Source organism: Diadema antillarum, unplaced genomic scaffold (assembly GCF_040938485.1).
Source record: "Diadema antillarum isolate AM-2024a unplaced genomic scaffold, OU_Dant_1.0 seq00001242_RagTag, whole genome shotgun sequence".
Lineage (NCBI taxonomy): Eukaryota > Metazoa > Echinodermata > Echinoidea > Diadematoida > Diadematidae > Diadema > Diadema antillarum.
The window spans coordinates 55182-80999 of NW_027272029.1; the positions used below are offsets into that span (position 1 = coordinate 55182).

The window sequence follows — 25818 nt, forward strand, 5'->3', positions numbered from 1 at the left end:
TTGTGTGTGAACCCTGGCTTCCATATCACTGCTGAAACTGCAACATTCAACCCATGCCTTGCCATTCAAAATTCTCTTTCTTAAAGGTATTAGCTCACATTTGTAAACCTACAGCAATTGGTCTCATAGTTAGCATGGAGTTTGGGTATGACTGCAGTAACACCTGTGCAAAATTTCGTTCAGACTGGTCCATTACTTTCATAAAAATAAATGAAAATGCACCGTATGCATGCGTATAACGCTCGCTAGCTCTGGTTCACGTATGTACTACATGCATGCGATACATGTGTAAGTTACATTTACGTAGCTAGCCCGCGCTCGGAATTCGATTTTGGGTCGGGTTGACCCGGTTTGAAAATTGATTTTAAAACGATAATTTTCTCTCTTTTATCGAATGGTATAGACAAAGAGCAACAGATGAGGTATGTTACTGTTATAACTTGTACTTGAAGTCATATTGGACCTATTTTATGCAGTTTTGATTTTCGTGGGTTTGCAAATGTGGGCTAATACCTTTAATGTATTAATCAATTAATTATTATTATTATTTTTTTTTTTGTAAGTGGGGGTGGGGGAGTTGATCTTTGACCCTGGCAAGCTGCCACAAGCAAGAATACCAGGTCTACAAAAGGAGAATCTGTTCAACAATATTCCAATCACAAATTGTAGATTGTCTTTCCTGCAATTCCCACCATTCCACAACAAAATAAAAGGTAAAACGTAAAAAAAAAAAAAAAAAAATGATTGAAATCGCTCTACTGAAATATAAGTCTATTTCTGATTTGGTTACGGACACTTTTTCACTTCATGATTTTCCTTGATCCTGACGTCAAGAACACAAAATTAATCCCACTTTATGTTTTGCTGATACTGGTAAAGGGATACTGGGGTATTTTAAGCATGCCAAAATTTGCAAACACTACCAACACGTCCGGTGGAGACTGATTTAACAACAACAAAGGACAAGTGTTTTACTGCCCTTTGTCATTGCATTCCCGCTGATAATTTTTACACATTTTGCTGGTTTCCCCAACTTGATTTTATCATCTGGTGTGACTGCTCCCTCACACCTTTGTGAGAATGAACCACTCTTATACACAGAAATCATGAATATGCATCATAACACCATGAATATGCATCATAACACCATGAATATGCATCAATCTCAGACAGGGCGGGGAGATGTCTTATCTGACAGAAACCATGGTTATTCCTGGGACTGGCAGTATGCCTAAGCTGTCTAACCATATTTCCAAAACCACCGTCAAAGCTAAAATCTTGTCAGAGAAAACCAGGGAGGGTGCTAACTTGAAAGAAAAATTGCCTCCGACCCATTGAGGAAGAGAAGGGCGTAAGACTACCCATTCAAATTCGATTTAGCTTTTGAGAACAGTATGTGGAGTTTTATCTGTGTAAGGCTGTGGGACTAAGGGAAATTTGAAATCACACATCCTACAAACTGGCAGTCAAGGGTGTATCATGGACTCGGTGGGGATGGGTGAAGTCTTTCGGGAGAGGAAAGTTCGATGAATTCTTCAGACTTTTGATGGATTCCAGGAGAGGTCGCGTTACACTTTATTGAAGGCAGCAATGTCTACACTCTGAATCTGTGGGTACATAAGGGGGAAAGTGAGAACGAGAGAGAGAGAGAGAGAAAAAAAAAAAACATGTGATGGAAATGCAATGTGAAGTGTAATCAGATTACAATACGGAAAGGCATGGACCCCATAAAAACTACAAAATAAAGATATTGGCTGGCAATAATTTCAAATTGTTCAAAAATAATAAATGTAATATCACACCTACCTCTTCTCCAAATTTCTATGTCTTAGAAAGTCTTGACATTTGAAACTCTTGTAAATTTTCATGAAAGACTGTATGAAATGACACGACAGGCTGTGCCTTGAATAAGCTTATGTTCATATGCCTACTCTCATGCATTTGAACGCATCTAAACACAACCAATTTTCTCAAATATGTTTCTCTAGTTGCTGACTCACTTTCCAGTTTCATAAGACACACATTTGTGACACAACATCTCTAGATAGAATTGTATCAGGGCAATTACTCCCAGCTAAATACTGGTTAGTGATAAGGTTAGAGTAAAGATTAGGGTAAAGGTTAGGTTTAGAGTTAGAGTTTGTGTTAGGATTGGGATTAGGTTCCCAATTAAGATCAGGGTTAGGTTAACTTAGGGTCAGGGGTAATTGTCCAGGGGGTAATTGCCCTAGAACCAGTTGAAACATTTCAGTGAATGATAAGCACGACACTATGCACTGAGAAAAAAAAAAAAACACATCCTGAGACATTTACCAACAGCAAATAGGCGCAAAGCTGAATGACGAGGAAAATAACTAGGTAAATACAGTTTTTCCCCCTCTCTCCCTTTTTATCAAGTACCATGACTACAAACCTAATTATGAAGCTTACTGCTACTTACTGCTTAACTCTTTAACACTAAATGCAATGAAATGTGGTCTTGAACCATGAGGGCGCACTTCCATATCTGATGTTCTAATTAATAGGGGAACTCCTCTTTAATGCGCAACCAACTTTCATACACAAACAAAAAATCAATATATACAACAGTGTATGTTTTACTTAATCCGACATAAGAATAATGGAATTACAGATATTTTCATATTCACAGAAAAGAAATAGATGAAGGAGAGGTGTTATTGCGTCAAAAATGAAATTTCAATAACTTCCTTGGCTTATGTCAGATCTGACAAAAACTTCTCCTGCTCTATTCACTTGATTTTGACCCAACTGTAAAGGTAAACCCAATCATGGAGTGCGATTTCTCTTTAAAGGACAAGTTCACCTTCATTAACATAAGGATTGAGAGAATGTAGCAATATTAGTAGAACACATCAGTGAAAGTTTGAGGAAGGTCGGACAATCCATTCAAAAGTTATGAATTTTTGACGTTTTGTGCAGTCACCGCTGGATGAGAAGACTACTGCAGTGTATGATGTCACATGGGCACAACAATATAAGGAAAATATAAAGAGAATTTCACAAAATTTCATCTTTTGAAAAAAGTACACATTCCCTTGGCTTGTTACTGACATATGTTATGGGTAATATTATTCCCATTGCCTTTAGAAAGAGGCAAGTCAAGTGCTCTTTTATTATGCGTAAAAAATGAAAATATGTTGAATTTTCTTTACATGTTCTTTATACTGTTGTACTCATATGACATCACAAGCCTTAGTAGTCTTCTCATCCAGCGGTTCCAACACAAACATTTTAAAAATTCATAACTTTTGCATTGATTGTCCAATTTTCCTCAAACCTTCACTGATGTGTTCTACTAAGGCCCCCCCCCCCCCCCACCCCCCCCCCCAAAAAAAAAAAAGTTGTATTGGCGTAACATGAGATTTTCAAATAGGGTCGGTCGGGCGGATTTTTTTTTTTTTTTTGCTACCTGCATTTATACGTGTATAACTTGTGCTCAGCAAACAGTTACAACTACAACTACTGCATCGTATGTGCTGTGTTCATCTATTCTACAAATCATTTATGAGGCCGATATTACTCGAATTATACCCCTTCACAGAATTTAAAGATGTTGAAATCCCTATCCTGAATGTTTTCACTTCATATTTTACTATTTTGACTTAGATAAGACAGATGCAAATTGACCCATATGTATTATCTTTTCATCGCACACGGCGATCTCTATTACAGTCCCACATATACAGATTCGTGTAAGTTCTCCACACAAGAAACCTATGGCAAAACTGTGCACAATACATTGTAGTCTGAATGCTAAGTATACACCGTATAAATCTTGATAGAGTACGCGTCCGTGTTGGAAACAGATGACGTACTGAGCAAGTGAGGCTATGCGAGGCGCTAGCGAGATCTCTCCCTCGTACATTCGATATCCCCAGAGCCGTTTCCACTTCCGGGTTTTTTGCGATCGTGATCGCAGTCAAGAAGATACTTGATATCGATAGCAAAAAAAAAAAAAAAAAAAAAAAATAGGGTCGGCGGAATTTTTAGGGTCGGGCGGGTTACGCCAATACAACAATTTTTTTTTTTTGCCTAATATTGCTGCATTCTCTCAATCCTTATGTTTATGAAGGTGAACTTGTCCTTTAATGATACAATGTACATCATGCTTATAAACTTAGCACCTCTGTTTGCTTACTTGTTTTTCGGTATTTTCTACCACCATACACACAATACCACGGACATACTTGTGTTAATATAAATAGCTTCTTAACTGAACAACAGCAATTCATGCTAGTGCATGGCCATTTCCTCAGTTTTCTTGAATTATAGCTGAACCTCATTATAAAAAGGTCAGGTATAAAAACAAGAGACCCGCGGGTCTAGCGCTCACCTGAGTATCGCAAGTTCACCTTTCACGCAGTCACTAATCTAAATTATTCACAGCTCTACCAAAATTTGACCAGGCATTCTCAAGTAGAAGATGAAAATGTACAATAAGGGCCCAAATTTTTTAAAGATTCCTTAATTTGGGGGGATTGGGGCCCCCTGGGGCCCTCTGGGTGGGGCATGGTGCCCATTTTTATAAATTGAGATCCTGACTCCCCTAGGGATGCTACCTGCCAAGTTTGACGAAAATACATCATGAGGTTTTCAGGAAGAAGATGAAAATGTACAATTCAGGCCCCCATTTGGACCTTCCCAACCAACCCCCCCCCCCCCCCCTGCCCTCAAGAGGGGCACCCCTGGATCTCCTATGAACAAACTTGAAATTACAGTCATTAATGTACTCACTCATAGTATTATCTTAGCTCTATAACTTCTGATTCTAGAGAAGATTTTTAAAGATTCCTTCATTTTGGGGGTTTGGGCCCCCCTGGGGGCCCCCTGGGTGGGGCATGGTGCCCATTTTAACAAATTGAGATCCTAACCCCCTAGGGATGCTACCTGCCAAGTTTGGTGAAAATGGGTCATGGGGTTCTCAAGAAGAAGATAAAAATGTACAATTTAGGCCCCATTAGGACCCCTCCTCACCCCCCTCCCCTGGGTCCCAAGGGGGGCACCCCTGATTCTGCCATGAACAAACTTGAAACTACAGTCATCAATGTACAAACTCACAGTATTAACTTAGCTCTATCACTTCTGGTTCTAGAGAAGAAGATTTTTACAGATTCCTTAATTTTGGGGCATTTGGGCCCCCTGGGAGCCCCCTGGGTGGGGCATGGTACAAATTTTTTCACAAATTGAGTTCCTAACCCCCTAGGGATGCTACCTGCCAAGTTTGGTGAAAATGGGTCATGGGGTTCTCAAGAAGAAGATGAAAATGTACAATTTAGGCCCCATTAGAACCCCTCCCCACCCCCCTCCCCTGGGTCCCAAGGGGGGCACCCCTGATTCTGCCATGAACAAACTTGAAACTACAGTCATCAATGTACTAACTCATAGTATTAACTTAGCTCTATCACTTCTGGTTCTAGAGAAGAAGATATTTACAGATTCCTTAATTTTGAGGGGTTTGGGCCCCCCTGGGGGCCCCTGGGTGGGGCATGGTGCCCATTTTAACAAATTGAGTTCCTGACCCCCTCGGGATGCTACCTGCCAAGTTTGATGAAAATCCATCACGAGGTGTTCAGGAAGAGAAGATGAAAATGTACAATTCAGGCCCCCATTTGGACCTTCCCAACCACCCCCCCCCCCCACCCCTGCCCCCAAGAGGGGCACCCCTGGATCTCCTATGAACAAACTTGAAACTACAGTCATTAATGTACTCACTCGTAGTATTATCTTAGCTCTATAACTTCTGATTCTAGAGAAGATTTTTAAAGATTCCTTCATTTTGGGGGTGTGGGGCCCCCTGGGGCCCCCTGGGTGGGGCATGGTGCCCATTTTAACAAATTGAGATCCTAACCCCTTAGGGATGCTACCTGCCAAGTTTGGTGAAAATGGGTCATGGGGTTCTCAAGAAGAAGATAAAAATGTACAATTTAGGCCCCATTAGGACCCCTCCTCACCCCCCTCCCCTGGGTCCCAGGGGGGGGGGGGGCACCCCTGATTCTGCCATGAACAAACTTGAAACTACAGTCATTAATGTACTCACTCATAGTATTAACTTAGCTCTATCACTTCTGGTTCTAGAGAAGAAGATTTTTACAGATTCCTTAATTTTGGGGGGGGGGGGGGGGTTTGGGCCCCATGGGGGCCCCGTGGGTGGGGCATGGTGCCCATTTTAAGAAATTGAGTTCCTAACCCCCTACAGATGCTACCTGCCAAGTTTGGTGAAAATGGGTCATGGGGTTCTTAAGAAGAAGATGAAAATGTACAATTTAGGCCCCATTAGAACCCCTCCCCACCCCCCTCCCCTGGGTCCCAAGGGGGGCACCCCTGATTCTGCCATGAACAAACTTGAAACTACAGTCATCAATGTACTAACCCATAGTATTAACTTAGCTCTATCACTTCTGGTTCTAGAGAAGAAGATTTTTACAGATTCCTTAATTTTGGGGGGTTTGGGCCCCCTGGGGGCCCCCTGGGTGGGGCATGGTGCCCATTTTAACAAATTGAGTTCCTAACCCCCTAGGGATGCTACCTGCCAAGTTTGATGAAAATCGGTCTTGGGGTTTTCAAGAAGAAGATGAAAATGTAACTAGACTTGGAATTTGTCAAGACTGACAAATTAGGTGATCCGATTTTTTTTAATCAATGATTCGAGTCCTGATCGCAATAGGCATGACCATATAGGTTTCATCTGTGTTTAGAGACATTGGACGTGTGATATTTGGATTCTCATTTAGAAAAGAGAGTTAGGTCTGCTATCTCTGTTACCAAATTCGGTATACACTATAAAGAAGATACAGAATGAAGTATATTTGACCATTGACCCAACTTTGCACAGCCAAGATGGCATCTGACCAAAAAGTGGTTATTTTGTGAAATGATTCTTGTAACATGGCCTTTGCGTGTGTAAAATATGGGAAAGATAGGACATGTATTCACCAAGATACAGGTTAAAACATTTATGACCTTTGACCCTAATTTACATACCCAAGATGGTGTCTGATCAAGTAGTTGTTATTTTATGAAATAATGTACGTGACATAAACTAAACATGTGCCAAATATGGGGATGATAGGGGCTGTTTTTCTTGAGTTATTGCAAAGAAAGTTGCAGAGAGAAAGAAATATCTCAATACATCGAATATAAGTTTGATGTCAACCAAGTTTTTACGTGATCTCGGCATCGTATGAAAAAATGAAGAATCACTGATGATAGCCCAAAGTCTCAGCTACATCATATTAAAATCTGGGAGAAATTTACAGAAGAGTAAGTGAGGTAGTGCTCGATAAAGAAAGTCATGTCAATTTTCATTTCCAGAAAAATTCCCTCCCATAGAGATAACACGTAAACTGGTTAAATTTGACAAGGTTACATTATATCCATTTTCACGTGGTGAAGACATCATCCGATTAAAACTTTGATTAACAAAACTTAAAGAGTATTACATTGGCTACAACATACTAACATCTGGAAGAAATTCACCGAAGGGTAATTGAGCTAGTCGTCGATAAAGACAATCATGTCAATTTTCACATCTAGAAAAATTCCCTCCCATAGAGATAACACGTCATAATAAAGATAAAGAAAGAAGTACATATGACCTTTGACCCTACTTTGCACAGACAAGATGGCGTCTGAGCAAAAAGTGGTTATTTTGTGAAATGATTCTTGTAACATGGTCTTTACGTATGCAAAATATGGGAAAGATAAGACATGTATTAACCAAGATACAGGATGAAACATTTTTGACCTTTGACCCTAATTTACATACCCAAGAAGGTGCCCGATCAAGTAGTTGTTATTTTATGAAATAATGTACGTGACATAAACTAAACATGTGCAAAATATTGGGCTGATAGAGCTTGTTTTTCTTGAGTTATTGCAAAGAAAGTTGCAGAAAGAAAGGAATATGAAAATACATGGAAGATAAGCTTTAATTTCAACCAAGTTTTTGGGCATGATGCCGACTCCGTATGAAAAAACGAAGGGCACATTAACGATAGCCCAAAGTCTCAGCTACAACATACTAAAATATGGGAGAAATTCACCGAAGCATAAGTGAGCTAGTGCTCGATAAAGATAGTCATGTCAGTTTTCATTTCCAGAAAAACTGCACTCCCATAGAGATAACACGTAAACTGGTCAAATTTGACAAGATTACTTTAAATCCATTTTTACGAGGTGATGCCGTCATCCAATCAAATTGTTGTTATTATATATCTGAAAGACCATTTAATAAGCTACAACATATTGAAATTTGGACGTAAATCAATTAAAGAAAAAGTGAGATATGCTTGAATGAACTTGAAATTTGATGACGTCATTTTGAAAATTTACTTTTTTAACTTTATTAAGAAATTTGATATCTTTGAATGACTTTTTCAGTATCGCCAACCCATAAACTGACATGTACAACTCATCAGCTTTCAGAATATGTAAAGAAAATGGGGGGTCACCGTCCATCCTGACGAGTAAAATCGGATTTAAAATTGGCGGTTTTGGGGCATTGTTGTACTGTATATCGCCATTGACGCGCGCGCGGAATTTCAACTTTGACAGTCCCGTATGACGTCATATTGAGTCGGATTGACTTGAAACTTGCTAGAAATATTCCTTGACTTTTCAGACATCCGATAAATGTAAAAAATCGGGAAATTTCTGTTGCATATGAGCTGTACGTGCGTATATGTGCGCGCGCGTACGCGTCCGTCCAATTTTTTCAATTTTTCAAAAAATGCTCCAAATGGTCTGAAACGTATGCAAAAAAAATTTGAGCTTGATTGGAGCATACAAATATTTCAACGCGCGCGTACGCGCACGTCTTTACGATGCGAGGAATTCTGAAAATATGGGTAGAATTCCCTTGAATTGAAATTTATGTGACGTAAATTTCATTGAGAAATTCCACTCCATTAATGAGATATGATTGAAAATGTGTTTTCATATAATGACGTCATAGTGACGTCACGGTCGACTGATCACTACGATTTTACTTGACATGTCGTCTTTGGGACATGATACACATATGGTATAAGTTTGACATTCATAGGCAATGCACTTTCTGAGCTTATCTCTACACAACTTTTGCGGAGAAATAAAGAAGAAGAAGAAGAAGAAGAAGAAGAAGAAGAACAAAGAATCAGTACAGATACAGAAGGTGATCCGAGAGGATTCTCGGATCACCTAAAAAGTTTACGCACGACGGACGACGGACGACGGACGACGGACGACGGACGACGCACGACGCACGACGCACGACGGACGCCGGACGTAGGGCGATCGCAATAGCTCACTTGAGCCTTTGGCTCAGGTGAGCTAAAAAGTTTACGCACGACGCACGACGGAGGCCGGACGAAGGGCGATCGCAATAGCTCACTTGAGCCTTTGGCTCAGGTGAGCTAAAAAACCCTCCTATAACAAGGTGGTTTTGTGGGTAATATATTTCTTTCATATTGTACCTGACATAACAAATCAACTATCATGATTTTAAGCAATTGTTGTAATGACATTCCCCTGCACCATGTGTGTTTTCTAAACTAGATGCTCTGTTGACCAGGTGCTATGTTTTTACAAGAAACTTTGCCACTTCAGGGCGGTATTACATATGCCATATATTTAGCGAGTCTAAATTTTCACGAATCAAGACTTCCTGACGATTTCGTGGGTGGTTAAATTCGCGATCATGGAGTCCTGTACTGAATGGAGAAATGAATACGCATATGTCACATTCATATCAGGATCAGAGTCAATATTTTCGCGTGTCTTTAATTTCAGCGAAGGGCAGCTGACTCGCGAAATTTGTGAAAATAAAAAACCTCGCGAAAATATTCGGCGTATACGGTATATACTCACCAGATCTTCATGCTCGCAGATTGCCTCCTCAAGGTCGTCCGTGCCGACTTTTTCGTCTTCGACCACGCACGTGATTTGCATCTTCTTGATGCCGTATGCCAGAGGAACAAGCTTGGCTGAGGGTGACCAATGTGAACAAGAAAGAGAGCACTTGACTTTTAGGACAATGTCAAATTATGCAAACATATTGGGAGCTGACCGATGAAGCCCAGATATCCCAAGATCCGAGCTCAATGAAGTTTAAAGGTATTATTTACCATTTGCAGATGAAACAAAAACCCAGCTTTAGCGCTATAAAATAGTTCTAAAATGTGAGTAAGGTATGGAAACGACCAGTGTAAAAATATTTAATCAGTATAATAAATATCAAGTACTGTTAAATATACAAAATGTGAACAATAGTTGTAATAAAATTGTCTTTAAACTAAACCGTCTACAGTTGTGGTTTAGTGAGCAAAATTGTGATATCTTCTCATATTTTAGGCTTTACTGCAAAATTTTTATATGGTAGAATGTTTTGTGATACAACTGACCTACACATATGCATTTCATGTGATAACTCGAAAATTTGTTTAATCACTGCTTCCAAAGGTAAACATTACCTTTAAATACCCATGAGTCTGACCTCTGTGAAATCTTCCAATATAAGGTAGTAATAAATATACTCGCACCTCACACTGGATCAGAAATCATTTGATCATTTGATCATAGTCAGAAATGAAATGAAGAACCATGAATCATCTAAAGCAGGCTATTAAAAGGAGCATAATTGCTTTGTTTTGTTTTTCTTTTTTTTTGGCACAATATTTGAATCTGGTTAGAAACTAAAAACCTTTTTCCTTTCCTTTCCCTTTCAAGTACAGCGAATGTTCCGATAGCGCAACTGTCTTGATCAAACAACATATCATATCATCCAGAGTCAGCTGATTTCATTATACAGTCATATATATGAAATGTTAAAGAGCATACAATTCTAAGGGGAATCAAAAGTTTATTTGATGAAAATCAGTTTAGAAATGATGGAGATATCTAAAACAAGGTAAAACAAAGAGATCCTAATAAAAGTCATGGCCTGTCAATTTTATTAGGATCGCTTTTTTGGATATCACAGCCATTTCAAGGCCAATTTTCATAAAATTAACGTTGAATCCTTCTTGAAATTACAAGCTCTTTCATATTTCATGAGGTTTCTCATTATCTCATCAAAAAATGTTATAAACTTGAATCCTCACCTTAACCAGTACTGTACAGTCCCTTTAAAAGCCAATAAGAATGGCAGCACATCTAGTTTCTATCACCTAATCACGTTCATTCAATTGCTAACTGTATTTTGACGACTATAAATACATAATTGTGGAGTACAAGCAACTCCTGTTACAATAAAGTCCTGACGAACCAACAATTTTCCTTTGTCATAATGAAATTTTGTTACAGCCGAGCAAAAAAATGTATAAAGAACCTTATATAATAATTTTGGGACCTGAAGTTTTACTTTGTTAGTTGTGTTAATATGATTGAAAAATTTATTTCTGGCAAGAAATTTGTCCCTATTCCACAACACAGATGAAGCGCATCTCTTTTTGTGCGTCAGTTGGATTAGTGCGCATTTGGTAACTATGGAATTTAGCCTCAACCAGATCACCTTCACCTCGTGGGTTAAGCATTTTCCACAGTAACCTTATGCACACAATTCCAACTGACGCACTCGGAACTGTGCGTCATTTGTATATTATACTAAATTGTTCTACTCACATGCCCCCCACACTAGACCGTCCATTTCCACCGATCTCACGGCATTCTCCACCTCCTTCATGTCTGTCTCATCGTCCCATGGCTTGACGTCGAAGATGATGTTGGACTTGGGAATGAGGGCGGGCTTCTTAGCCTTCTTGGCTTTGTATGCCGCTACACGTTCTTCCCTGATTCTCTTCTCCTCCTCAGTCTCTTCCTCTGACTCTGAATCCTTCAAAAATAGTGATGGAAATAATACTTATGACATTGATAATAATAATCATGAACATGAGTGATGATGATGATGATGATGATCATGATGATGATGATGGTGATGATGATCATCTTCATCATCACCATCTTCATCGTCATAATTATCATAATCACCATCATCTTCATCATCATCATTAACATCATCATCAACATCATCACCATCATCTTCATCACCATGTTCATACCATAATCATCATCATCACCATCTTATAATCAACATCATCACCATCTTCATCATCATCATCATCACCTTCATCATTATCATCATCATCATCTTCATGACAAGATAAACACCAACAAGAAAACAAGTAGGGTGATTAGCGGTAGTAGTTCATTTACACAAGATTATTTCTATCAGAGTATGGGATGATCCATGAGGGTCCTGTCACGCTAAAAGACCCCAGAATTAACTAGGTATCTATTCATCCATCTGAGTCATCATCTGAGGACCAAATACCTGAGCAATTCTCCTGTCTGTCACAAACATTGCCTCTTCAAGGTGGCACAATGAATCCATGTGGACCTGCCGAACTTCAACTGCATTGTGCAGGAATAAAACCCTTCTCTTCTCTAAGACCTTGATGATCCATCAACTACCTTGCGATACTCTTTTGCGTACAAGGGTTGCGGGAATCACATCCCAGGTAGTTTGATCTATTACTATTCCGAACAGACTCTCACCCAACCTTCATTACTGTCCTTCACTACATTTTGCTAAATCCCAAATCAGTCAATGCTACAGCAGCATGTCAAGTCCCAAACACTTTTGTCCTGACACTGTTTGCAGTATAACAAACAATGGATTATCATAAGTTAGCTTTCGATATCATACCTCTCAACTTAAGAGGATTTTTGAAAAAATGTTATTAAAATGTCCTGTCACATTTTCTTCCATTGATATGCACTGACGCTTTTTGAGCTATCATATTAGGAAAGTTTAGAATATAGCCTCAACCTAATTGAAGATTTCCTAAAATTGATTTGTTGTGCTGTAAATGACAGAAAAAGTATATAATAATACTATGGATGTGTGTGTGTGTGTGTGTGTGTGTGTGTGGACATTAATAAAAACTTATGGCTTCGCTTTATAGCATTCCTAGAAATGAGGGCACAAAGACATATGAACAGACGAACAAATACTTACTGAACCAAACAAATCAAAGTCGTCATCATCTTTGTCAGCTGGCTTTCCATTCTGGACTGGTTTTGCCTAGATAGGGGGAGGAGAAAACGGTACAACAGGGCATACATTTTTAGATCTGTACTTCAGGTAAAGAAATGAATGGTCTGCCACTGCAGACAATTGGCCCTGTTTCATAAAGCTGTTCGTAAAGTTACGAATGACTGGTGATCAGTTCTGATGTGCTACACTTATCAGAATTTCAATAATTCAGCACAAGAACTGATCACCAGTCGTTCGTAAGTCATCCGTAACTTTACCACAGCTTTATGAAACAGGGCCAACATCTTATCTGACAGCAGCTGCTTAAATGCATGGCTTACTTTCATTATGCCATCAACTTCACGTAGGATGCAAAAGTGTAGCGATTCCTGAAATCCTTACTCGCTGTGCCACTGTTCACATCTTGGGTATCAGCATTACAAAGATCTGTGAATACTGACTGAAGTATCTCAGTCTCTTCTTAGTTCAGGTTTTGAGCCAAATCTAAACAGAACAACCTAAAGAGCAAAAGCTTGCTGAATTTTTCGTTCAGCTTTGAGACTAACCTCGGCTGCTGAGGGCTTGCTTGCTGGGATGGTAGAGGTGTTCAAGGCACTGAGTCTTTCCGTCAACTTGGCCACGGCAGCCTGGAGGTCAGAGGTGACTGGACAGAGGAAGGAGAGAGAGAGGGGATGGATGAGAATGAGTACAACCTTGACTGACCAACACTTGACACTGGACAGTACTTGAGAATATGATTTCCGGTACTCATGTAGATGCCACATTAAATGGTCTGTCCACTGATGGATCCATTTTTCGGGATATTTTTCCTCTGAACATCTGGCAACAAGCTTGTCCATTTAACTCCACCTATGCGTTGCATTTGAATACTTGGAATCAGAAATTATAGATACTTGTAACCATTATTACCTCCGCCAAGGGAGGAGGTTATGTTTTCGTTACCGTTGGTTTGTTCGTTAGTTAGTTCGTTAGTTAGTTTGTCTGTGTGCAAAATAACTCAAAAAGTAGTTAACGGATTGGAATGAAACTTGCAGGAAAGGTTGAGAATGACACAAGTAACAAACAATTAACTTTTGGTAGTGATCCGAGAATTTTTGGTGAATTTATGAAGGATTTTTGATATTTTGGTAGGGAGGGTCATTGAACTTGGGAGTTCAGGCTGCGCGTATTTGAGGTTTGCTTGCGCTCACTATAGCGCATGCTCTAGTTTCTGCTAGGGCGAGGCGCGCCGTGCAGCTGAGGGTTTATGACGTAACAAAGGCTTCTATATTGGGAAATGGGGCGACTTTCAGCACACAATGCTATAAGTACTTGGGTGGAAATCACTGATATATCTATGGAAGAACAAGATCAGTGGTGGAAATGAGCTGCACGCTAGGCAGAGGTCTGCGCTCTCAGAGTGCTTTTCTAGTTCTCGTTTCAAATAAAAGTTTTTCACTTTGATCATGATATATAGGAGCCACTGTGGTCCAGTTGATAAGACCATGGGCTCACAATTGTGAGGTTTCTGGTTCAAGAAAGTGGGTAGCGGAGGTTGTGTCCCTTGGCACCATTTCTTCATTACCTAGTCCTCCTGAAGGACTTCACTAGCCATAGGTACTATGGTCACTTCTTCTGTGGCCAAATAAAATAATTCAACCACACACATTTGTACACATACACACACATACATGACACCAAGAATACTGGGTCAATCAGATCTGGCCATTTGTAGTCTTTTCATGTGTTATGGTAGTTTCCTGATAACCAAACCATTATGAATAATGCTGCCCTCACTCTGTCTCAGTTCAGCGTTTTCCTTCTCCACAGCCGACAGACGTGCCAGGACTTCAGCGTTGTCGACACCGACACCCACGCTTAGACCGACTCCCTGTGTGAGAGAGACAAAAGAATCATTGTCAGGCAAATATCTTCTCTCACTATACTCTTCCATATCTAAGAATTTTCACTGTCAGTTTCAAGATTGGCACCTCCCTCTAACAATATGCTCAGATTTTACAAGGATATACAGTTCAGTTTCTACAATATTTCTTCAGTCTTTGACACACAAAAATACTTGGAATATGCAGATACTGATTTACCCAATTTCAAACTTCACTGTACTTTAGCATTTGATGATAACAGAATTAAATCCATCTAAATTCATGGTCAGACATATATCCCACTCGCATTGACTTGTATGATTACACTAGACTGTGGAGGAATTCATATCATGAACAAGTATTGTATGCACACTCTTTTCGGTACAAAATTCACCCCGATCTAATCTCAAGTGACTACATTCACCATTGTTTCATTAGGGCTCACAGAAACAAGAGAATCTCCATGATAGGACACTTATCATGCTATCATTTCCAACACACATTATTTATACCACTTATGGGACAAGACATTGGTTAAACAGGACACATTTTTCATCAGATATATGAAATTGAAACTTTGTCTAGAGTTAATCCGTATTAAAGGACAAAAATTCATTGGAGTTACAAAATTGTCGTCAATGTCATTGGGAAACCATTTTAGCAATGCGAAGATCTATGCATAAAAGGAGTATTTAACAGCAGCTTTTAAGATTATGCTGAACAATATGATCATTAGCCCACCCAGCATGCCGAGCCCTGGGCCCCGTGACAAATTACACTGCAACTCATATTTGAGTGTATCAGCCCTGTTACAAGTTTGTTACAACAAAATGCACCGTCAAAAGCAATGTAGAAATGTGTCTGCCATTATTTAGGTACTCAGTCTGGGCTGGTATTAGTGATGTTAAAGCATCTATGTGCAAGTTATGGCATAATGTGGAAGTCGAGGTATTGAATTACAACTGATCGACAAACTGCCTTTAATTGCCAATTATCTAGTGTTTTAGTAGTAGCCATGATAAGAATCATGGGCATCCCTACTAGCAATGGCTGGCGTGTGAAAGTTCGGTAGTCTAGTGGATACAACACCAGTCTAGTAATCAGGAGATATAGTTGGTTCGAGTCCAACCTGAGTATGTATGCATATGATTTTTGCCATGGCTACTACTAAAATAATGAATAATCAGTGTTTACCTACATTGATGAAGAGCACTTTGTCAATCAGTTGCAATAGAAACAATTCAATGCAAGACTTCATTAATTTGAACATTGTTTTAAATTTACAAAGTAAACAGATTATCCAACCTAAGAATCTGACAGTTTTCAACCAGGACGGTTGCCTAATCAGAACTAAGGTCATTATTCTAACTTACATCCTGACTTAGCAGTTGCAATTATACAATTTAATTGAAACTGAATTCAATATAACACACAGGTAATGGCTTTACCTGACTATCTGTAGGTTTAACATAAATCTGCATATCTATAAAACTGTACACAGAGGTCACGCAAGAGACAAAAATCTTTACAAGTTTAAGATCACAAACATCAATAACTCATTACAAGGTTTCACTTGGAGACAGTGGGTGAAACATTTGGTAGCTTTGGGCAGAAAACGATATGAGACAACATAGGACACAGTGGAATGGTTTGGTTATCAAATAGCCGACGGGTACATACAATGGGGCAAAATAACAAAAAAGGGGTCAATTTCACACACAAATGGAGCATGCATTATCAAGAGGGGTGTGTGGTCAATTAACAAATAATCAACAACAAAATTGAAATATGTTACTTAGGTGTAAAGTGACTAAGGTTTATCAGTAATATATTGGACAACTTTGAAAATGGTCGCATGGTCAATAGTTCACGTTAATTGTTCACACCCTGTTTTTCATTTCATTTCATGTAGGATACACCCCATTTATACAGAAATCTGTTTCTGTCAAGTTTAACTCCTACTACCCCTCTTCACTCATTGTTTGTTTTATTTCTGCATTTTTTTTTTAATGCAAACAAAATCATACATGACATGCTAAATCAAAAACATGTATTGCATCCCCTCAAAAGAGACCCCCACTCCCATCCCCCCCCCCAAAAAAAAAAAATAAAATAAAAAAACAAGACAAAACACAATGTAATCCAACCGCTACATCTTTCTAAATACATTTCTGGCTTCCCTGTGAAACTTTTGTTGAAAGATCAACTACAGTTAAATCCTACTTGTTTTGATACACTTGCGAGTGTCTGGGGGGAAAAAAGTACTATTTACATGACAACAAATGATATCATTCCCCCTCCCCCCTTTTTAAGTTCCTTATTTTTTGCTTGGGGATAAGGTGGGAAGAGTGAAATTGTTCAATCATGTGAAAAATTACACAAACACTAGCACAGGTTGGGGGCACTGGGCAAACATGTCTAGACTAATCACTTCAATGCTTACAATCAGGTATAATACAGAAACCACTCTCAACTTTACTAGACTTGGGTAATTTCCATTTGCCATGTAGAGAGCATTACACGGGAAATCATTCATCGGACAATTCTCAATTGAAACAGAGCACCGAAAACAAAGCAAAAGATCAGTGAAATATGGGCAAACGTAGGGATTCAGAAAGCTGGAAATGTTCACATAGTGAGTACCCCGATTATTTCGCATGGTGCCTACCAACAAACATTCTTATAGGAAAACAGAAATACATGAGAAACATGAATAAAATCATTCAGTTGAATGCCTGAAAAATTCATCACAGATAAGTCCTCACTGGCTTCATAAAATAATTGCTCTTAAATTTACAATCTCTTTACAAGACTCATCTTCATTGTCTTATTGTTGTATGTTCAACACAAGCAGGTAAGGTTATAGAGCCATCATGGTCATATGTGACCCGCCACAACAAAAGGATCCTAAAGTCGCTGACGGCTGAGCCGAGAAAATCGAGTTTTGAAGTCACATCATCAAAATTGGTCAAAACAATCGGATTTCTGTTTGTGGTATAATTTTGTAGTCTAATGTTTTGTCTATCATCTGCCGAAATTCCGAATCTAAATGATCACAGGAAAGGCAAGAAATCCATGTTTTTCTGGGCCATGATTTTCCGACATTCAACATAACAGAAACGTGTTCGAAGATTTGGATTTAGATTCTGCCCCTAGACTCCACCCCTAGCAACGAGGAAATGATCTTATTGGTCAGTGCATAGCATCCTAATTACTGATTAGTCATGCGTAGACCGCTGGTGCTAAGCTTGAATGAACATCGCAGAGGTAGCTAGGAGCATGCCTTTTATTGTCAAGTGGTGAAAACCGTCTTGCCTCCCCTTGATCTTGAGAGTGTCGGAAGGAACACTTTGAAGGCATTTTTCTCGAAACTCCTAAACCTCCTAAATTTCCTAAACCACTTGACATGCGCCAATGAAATCATCAATATCTCCGCAACTGAGTACTTTTATGAGTTGTGCTATAAATGTAATTAAAGCAGAAGAGTAAGGGAATAATGTCAAGTCATTTTCAGAAAATTGTCCTCCCCAACTTTCGGATCCTTTTGTTGTAGCTGGTCACATATGACTATATTCGCTTTTTGGCGCTGCCAAACAGATGTCGTTTTAAATACAATTCACAGAAAATCAGATATTCATCAGCTTTTGGAGCCATTCACTGATCTGTTCCCTTTTCAGTGCTTCTACTCAAACTTATTTTTTGTTGGACAAACAACTATTCAATGTTTCATACACAAAATGTGGAAAAGTTTTGTTTCTTCCATTTGCAGAGTATCAAATTTCTTCCTCGACTGCTAAGAGCAGATTAACATGGAAACAGTTTTAAGAAAAATTCATTATCTGAATCCCAGCACGAATATTCTGGTTTATACCCTTCTCAAAAGTCAAAAAACTGATAAGCTAGTGGACTACTCATTAAGTTCACCAACTGCATGCAAAGACAATTCAAATTGAGGTATACTACCGAGTGAGACAATGACAGATTTTGGGGATTTTACGTTTGAGCTACAGTTGTCATAGTAAGATGCTATCACCATACAGTTACGTGTTAAACAAATGGACACATAAAGAGATGCCATGCAGTGTGTGTGAGTTACTCACAGCACTCAAAGTGTTTTGAATGTTCTGACGTGCGCGTGCAATTTCGCTAACCAGATTGCTGGCCGCACCGTCCGTTTTCTGTGAGTAGAAAGCACACAAAGAGAGGAGAGAGAAAAAATGAGGGTAGATCGGCAAATGCCGAGAATCACAGAATGATATTTGGCTCATTATCTATTATTTCAACAACTTGCAGTCAGCTTGACCATACTTCAATCTCATTTTGGAATGTATTTTTATGATTATCAAGCAGCCAAAACTGTTTTAATGTGTCAATATGTTCAAATATTGTAATTTCCTGATGGATGGATGTTTTAATGTTTATTACAATCTATCCAATCTTCATCATCTAAGAATTTTTCTGTTTAGCTACAGAATGGTATAAAATATCTTGATGCGCATATTTATGCAGTAACGGCATGACTGAATTACACATAGCAATCTTCTTTGAATACATACAGGCAGGATGTCTTTTCTCACAAATTCTTCTCCAGTATTAACAATTATTTAAATGAAGTTATTTTGCATCCAGGAGATACTTGTATTCAACCAACTCCATTAAATGTTATGCAGAAGCTACTTGCAAGGTGCCAAGTTTCCTTGCCCAACTGTCTTTTGACTAAAATGGCCTGAACTACATCTTTTTCAACGTCCATGCAATCAATTTGTCATCTTCACACTGGGGGTCATTGATGAGGAAATGTGCTAGAACCTTTAGCTACACTGCTACGAACAGAAATACAAATGATATAAATGAACCTTGTTTGTGTGTTGAAGAGAAAATACACGTACTGTAAAACAAGATATTTTCATGGCATGAAATTTTCGCGATTTGGAGCCAACGGCCTTTCTCGCAGCATGAAATTATAGCGAGTTGCCTCTAACATTCAATGCATATAGTGTAGACAAGAACTTTCGCGTGCATTTTAATTTCACGAATCGTGGCTCCCACAAAATTTGTGAAATTAAAATGCACACGAACATTCCTCGTTTTATAGTATTCTGCCTTCCTTGGGAATTCCTTCATGCACAATGCTTGAAATTATCATGTTAACCCTTCTAGATCATTTATCCAGACAGACACCAAACACTGAAATAGACTGAACGCTTTGACATTGCAGTGCGGCTTTCCCTATTTTTCCAACTGAACTGACTGCAAGGAGACACTGGATCATGCCTCCACCTGTCTGATGACTTTAAAAAACACAGATGGCAGTCTCCTGGTGATTTTTATGGAATTTTCATACTCATGATGTAAATACTGTTTCTAATCTTGGACCAGGGTGTGATGACATGGGCATGCACGTACTCAACATACACATACATGTACACTGTATGCGCCTGCTGTTATGGTCAGCACAATTTGTGTACTGGTAATACCATCATTGCTGTCATGATGAAGGAATTTCAGTCCATCTAAACTAGATGATGATTCTCATCAAAAGATGCGTTACTTCAGGTCATAATCAATGATCATTTTCTCACTACTCTTTCCTCTTTTTTGTTTGTTTGAAGTAAGAAAGCAGGAAAACTACGAAAGAAACTACAAGTTGCAACCATTGGTTTTAACACCTGTGGGGAGAGTCACTATCTTGACCACAGATAGGGATTGACTTCCACACTTGGACAAGAACAGTTAGTCATTCGTTAATGGATAAACTAGAGGAACAAATAAATCAACTTCAAATTTCCTTCAGTGTCAGTATGAACAGCAGTGTGGGGTTAAAAGCAATTAGTAAAGCATTATTTTTCATAAGAGGAAGGAAAGTTAGTATGCAACCATACATGGATGTACACTACCACTCACACACATAAATTGTTTATTTTGACGGATATGGTTAGACAATGCCTTGCTATGTGGTAACTTATTTAATGTGAGAAAACACATAGAAATATATATATTCAAAATATGCTAATGGAAAGATTCATTTAAAAACGACATGACACTTTCAAAAATGATAAAACACAATGCCACCTTCAATTGTTAATTCTTTCAAGTGGTCTTACAATGTACAACGGCTCATTCAAATGACAGCAATATCAAAGCTGAAATAATTGGCATATAATATTTCACAGAAATTTCACAATTTGTTGGTTGTTTATGTACTTTCTCAGCTTCCAAAGTTATACAAAATCTGTCTGATTGTTCTCAAAATAAAAATCAACACTGTGGTTGACTTAATGATATATTCAAACCCATGGGATATTAAAGGACTATTAAACTTTCGCAGAATCTTAATATTGGCTTGTCACTGCCCAGTAAGCTTATATTTGTCTTTATACAAAGTGATGATTTACAAACATGCTGCAGTGATTAAATCAAAAGAAGATTATGATAGTTGTTTATTAGTGTTTGTACTCATAGGCATGCAAGTTTGTTTCTGCTGAGATAACGACATGCAAGATCATGTTTTGATATTACATTAGAATAGTGGTATGCTCTGCAAATTGTATTTTACGGGCATTACGTCCCTTTCGGGAGGAAGGGCAATAAGATAGACTTTCAAGTTGCTCATCACTGAAGCTTTGTGGCAAGGATTGTCGCATGTTTTTGGAAGATATGTGTCTTTGTGCTTCCTGATGAAAACAGCAAATTGTTCAGACTACTGCTATGAAGGCTGGTAATCTCACATGTTCGATACTTACGGCAATTTGAAGTTTTCATGAGATAAGAATGGTCTACTTTAATCAATTAATATGAAATTGCTGTAAAACAGAATTCAAATACATACCACTTTTGAGCTGTTATCTTTATGTGTAAAGTATTTCATCATTTTGCATGCATAAGCTTCAGCAACAGCTAGACGCGCACTTGTTCTTTTTTGTTGTTGTTGATGTTGTCATTACTGTAATGATATGCTTCACGGTAGAATCACTGTACACTGCCAAACACTGAAAAGGCTAAGAGAAGATGTACATGAATGCTGCACTCAGTATATCCAAGGTCATGCCATCCCTGCTGCCTGGGTGCTGCTATCCCCAGCCTTCCCCAAATCCAAAAACATCCACTATCGCTCCTCACCTGGACCACAAGACCACTGTGCTGGGCAGCGACGTGCTCCTGGTATTTGTACTCGGCCTCCTCAAACTTGGGGCGGTCAAACCAGATGGACTCTTGCATCAGTGGGTGGGCCATGGTGTGTGGTCAAGCAAGGGGGGCGACTGCTCTGCTGGATGACAAATATGGCTGGAGAAAGCCAGTAGATGGAAGTAAATTTTAACACATGGTAACTTACAGTTTACTAAACTATACAGAGTCCCACAACTAAAGTCATATAACCACAGTAATTTCCATAAAAAATACTAAAGGGTTCAGTCTGCTATCTTGACATAAAATAGCTATTATAAATTGTTTATAAAATCTCATTCTTAATCCAGTTGTCAGATAATCGACAGTAGACTAAAAACATATAAGAATTTTTATTTCTTGGACTATTCACAATCATTATCATATTAAATGTGGTAGTTTATCATATTTCATCTACAGTAAACTTACAATCCAGATATTTTGGATTTTTGATTGCCTTTTCATACAACAAATGGGAAACAAAGTAGGCCTGGCGCCTATAAGACCATAAGGGTGATGAAATGAAATACAGTTCCCACACCACAGAGAAGATCCAGAGAGGAAAGAAATATTAAAAAAAAAAAAAGAAAAAAAAGAAAAGAAAAAGAAATTGTGAAACCCATTCACTCTGTGTGTACTGTTGGTTTATATAAAAATCGACAATTTCAGTCAGATATAAATGTACATCTAATCATTCATAATTTCATACCAACAGTGCAACACTTTTAATAGTCTTCACTGCTTTCACTTCTAACATTACATTAACATTAATCAATGTTAAATAACACATAACTCATAGAGACTAATCATATACGAACGAACCAAAACATTTGTCATCCCACAATACAGTCATAAGTAACCGTTTTTAATCTTTGGAAGGCCGACTTCCCTTTCCTATTGAGTTTATTGTTTGTTTATTTTAGACACTCCGTGAGTGAGAGTGTAGTGGCAGTGGTAGATCTCTAGGCCTGGTAAATCCAAGGACCAGGTCGCAAGGAGGTACTACTAGTACTACTACTACTAGGCGTGCTCGCCTGGTAGTTTTACTAGACTATGGGTGTTGCAAGAAAGTCAACTTGCAATTGATCGCAAATTTGCAATGGATTTTAGGATTTGCAATAGATTTTGGGGAGTTGCAATCAATTGCAACTTTCTTGCAACACCCCCTATGTCTAGTAAAGTAGTATCTCCTTGGTAAATCTGTGCTGGGTGGGGTGGTTACTATCCCCCGAAAACCATCCCATTCATTCATTCCGCAAGCCCGTGCATGCACCGACCTGTGACAGTGGGAAATCCAGCAGTACGCACGGTCTGTAATATATTTTCGTTACGAAATGTCACTAAAACATCAAATTGTTCCCTACAAACATGTATGTTTCTATTAAACTATGACTTCCACTCTGAACAGTGTAATAAAAACATCATAAAATATCATATTTTATCAATTCAATCGACATTTTACCGACACTGGCGACAGCGTATGATACACCGTTGTACACGTGAGAGAAAAGAAAATCTTGACAGCGCAGCCGCTTGTGCTTACTACGTACTCCTACGTGCATCCATGCATGTAGTACAATGTACGAAGTATGCCGAGCTCGCTGCTCAATGATCTTGCACATGCATGCATACTCATGCATGCACGAAGTTAGGTGTATGGTGTCTTTGGATACACAAACAGCAATGAGTTCGGTTCCATTGTTCCATCAATTTCCATCGCTTGCTGTGTACTGTATTTATTATTATTTTTTTCTCCTGATGTCGAAAATCTATTCACCTTGGCGGCGTAGAAAAAGGTTAATACACAATTCCACACAACAATCATTTTTTTGGTATAATTTTACGAATGGAACGAACAAACGAACGAAATGGGATGAAGATTTCAATGACCTAGAATAATGAATTATATCAAATCATCCCATTCTTTTTTAAACACTGAAATTAGGAGCAAGTATATAAGGCCTACATCCGCACTTTGGATGCGTTATAACCTCAAAGTACAGAATTATATGGATGTTAAAGGTATTTATTCCAAGCAATTAAAACATCTTGGTTCCATCAACTTAATTAGTAAGTTAGTTTTTGGCTCAAACTTTGCCTGTTAACCAGTAGGCCTACTTTCAACACAGTTTGTTCTGCAGTCTCCTTCCTTGTCTATTCCTATATAGACTGACATAACATAATACACCTTACACATGCATGTCCAAATTCAATGACTTAAATTCTTATATTTGTATTAACATAGGCCCTATTATTGCTATTACTATGATCATCTGACATCATTATGATGAGTAATATTATTGCCACTATCATCCAATCATCGTCGTCACCATCGTCGGAGCATCGATCATCATCATATCTTCATTGTCATAAAATCATTTAAACCATCATTGTATATCCGTGAAAATTGGATCCATAAATCCCACGTTCATTGGCAAAGAAAAAAGAAAGAAAGAAAATAATTTGCATACTTGAGAGTGCAGGTCACGGTGTAGAGATAGATGTGTTACTATTGTATTTCTGCAAGAACTTGTTTCTCAACTTAATATCATGAGAAAAAGAGGAAAAATCCCTGCAGAACAGTGCAAAAAAAATTATAGAAATCTGATAAGAAATAATGGTGTTATAATATTCTGAAAATAATAATTTCATTTTTTTTTTTTAGAAAACCGCATTCTTGACCAGTCATTATGAATATGCAAATCACCAAGTTCACCAAAAATGACATGCTCTCACATTTTCATATTCACTTCAATTACAGGCCTACAGCTAGTCAAAAAAATCTCATAATTCAGCTACATGAATGTAAAACTTACCCTAAAACAACCCAAAATAAAAAGAAACAAATGTACAACGTTAACTCCGATATATATTTGGTATGGGAATATACTTTTAGGCTGTAGGCACTATAGGTAGGCCTATATCAGCTAAAAATAACATCCCCCCGAATTTCATATAACATACATGAAAAATTGTGAGGGCACAATATCATCAACTCGCTCATTCAAGAATACTCAAATATTTAGAAGGACTGGTCAAGAAATTGTTTCTGTAAAAATATGAAATTTCAAAATGTCATATGATCTTCCTTATATCTTATTCAATTTTTTCTTCATTTTTGTAATGTTCTACGGATTTTTTTCTTTTTTCATAGTTTATTCATTTTGGCGTTGCATACCTCATTAAGATTGGTAAAGTGCACAAATTAATTGAAGTTTGAAGTTTATTGATTAACAACAACATGTAAATGAGTGTAAAATGAGAAGTATACAATGCATACATAGATACACGAATACATGAATAGATACTAAAGTTTAATACACATAAGTGAAGCTAGACAAATACACTTGCGTAAACATTAGAACTAAACTGGTTTTCATTGGCAAGAATATATTACATGTATAGATTAAGAAAAAATAATGAAAGACAGAAAAAAAAGTAAGAAGAGAAAAGAAAGAAAAGAAAGAGAAAAGAGAAGAGAATAAAAATAATACAATGTTATATGATACGATGTAGTTGTCAAAAGTATCAAAGATAGCACAGTTGCTAGTTTTTCTCTTTTATAAAAAAAACAACAACAATTAATTTTAGCCATTGGGATTGCCTGCAGTCCGAGCAACCACAAAAGAAAACCCGGTAAAGATCGCACAACACTTTTTCCACTTTGGCTGGCCTAATGCTTGTTTGGGCTTCCCCAGGCGAACTAAACCGCACAAGGTCTTACCTGCATGAATTCGC

At 38.2% G+C, this 25818-nt stretch overlaps 1 protein-coding gene across 2 annotated transcripts; it reads right to left on the reverse strand.

Annotated features, from left to right (window-relative positions):
* Positions 1-1132: 1132 nt before the first annotated feature.
* LOC139745219 (elongation factor 1-delta-like) lies at positions 1133-23567 on the reverse strand. Of its 2 annotated transcripts, XM_071655625.1 has the most exons (9): positions 23543-23562; positions 22036-22200; positions 19017-19094; positions 14831-14924; positions 13600-13697; positions 13016-13081; positions 11620-11830; positions 9868-9983; positions 1133-1607 (listed from the first exon to the last, which is right to left on the reverse strand). In XM_071655625.1, exons 2-9 carry the CDS (start codon positions 22147-22149, stop codon positions 1569-1571), a joined length of 816 nt encoding a protein of 271 aa, XP_071511726.1. In that variant the 5' UTR covers positions 22150-22200; positions 23543-23562; the 3' UTR covers positions 1133-1568. The 2 variants fall into 2 exon arrangements, with proteins under 2 accessions (XP_071511726.1, XP_071511727.1); XM_071655626.1 differs by lacking the exon at positions 19017-19094 and having other exon boundaries at positions 23543-23567.
* Between the last annotated feature and the right edge of the window lie 2251 nt (positions 23568-25818).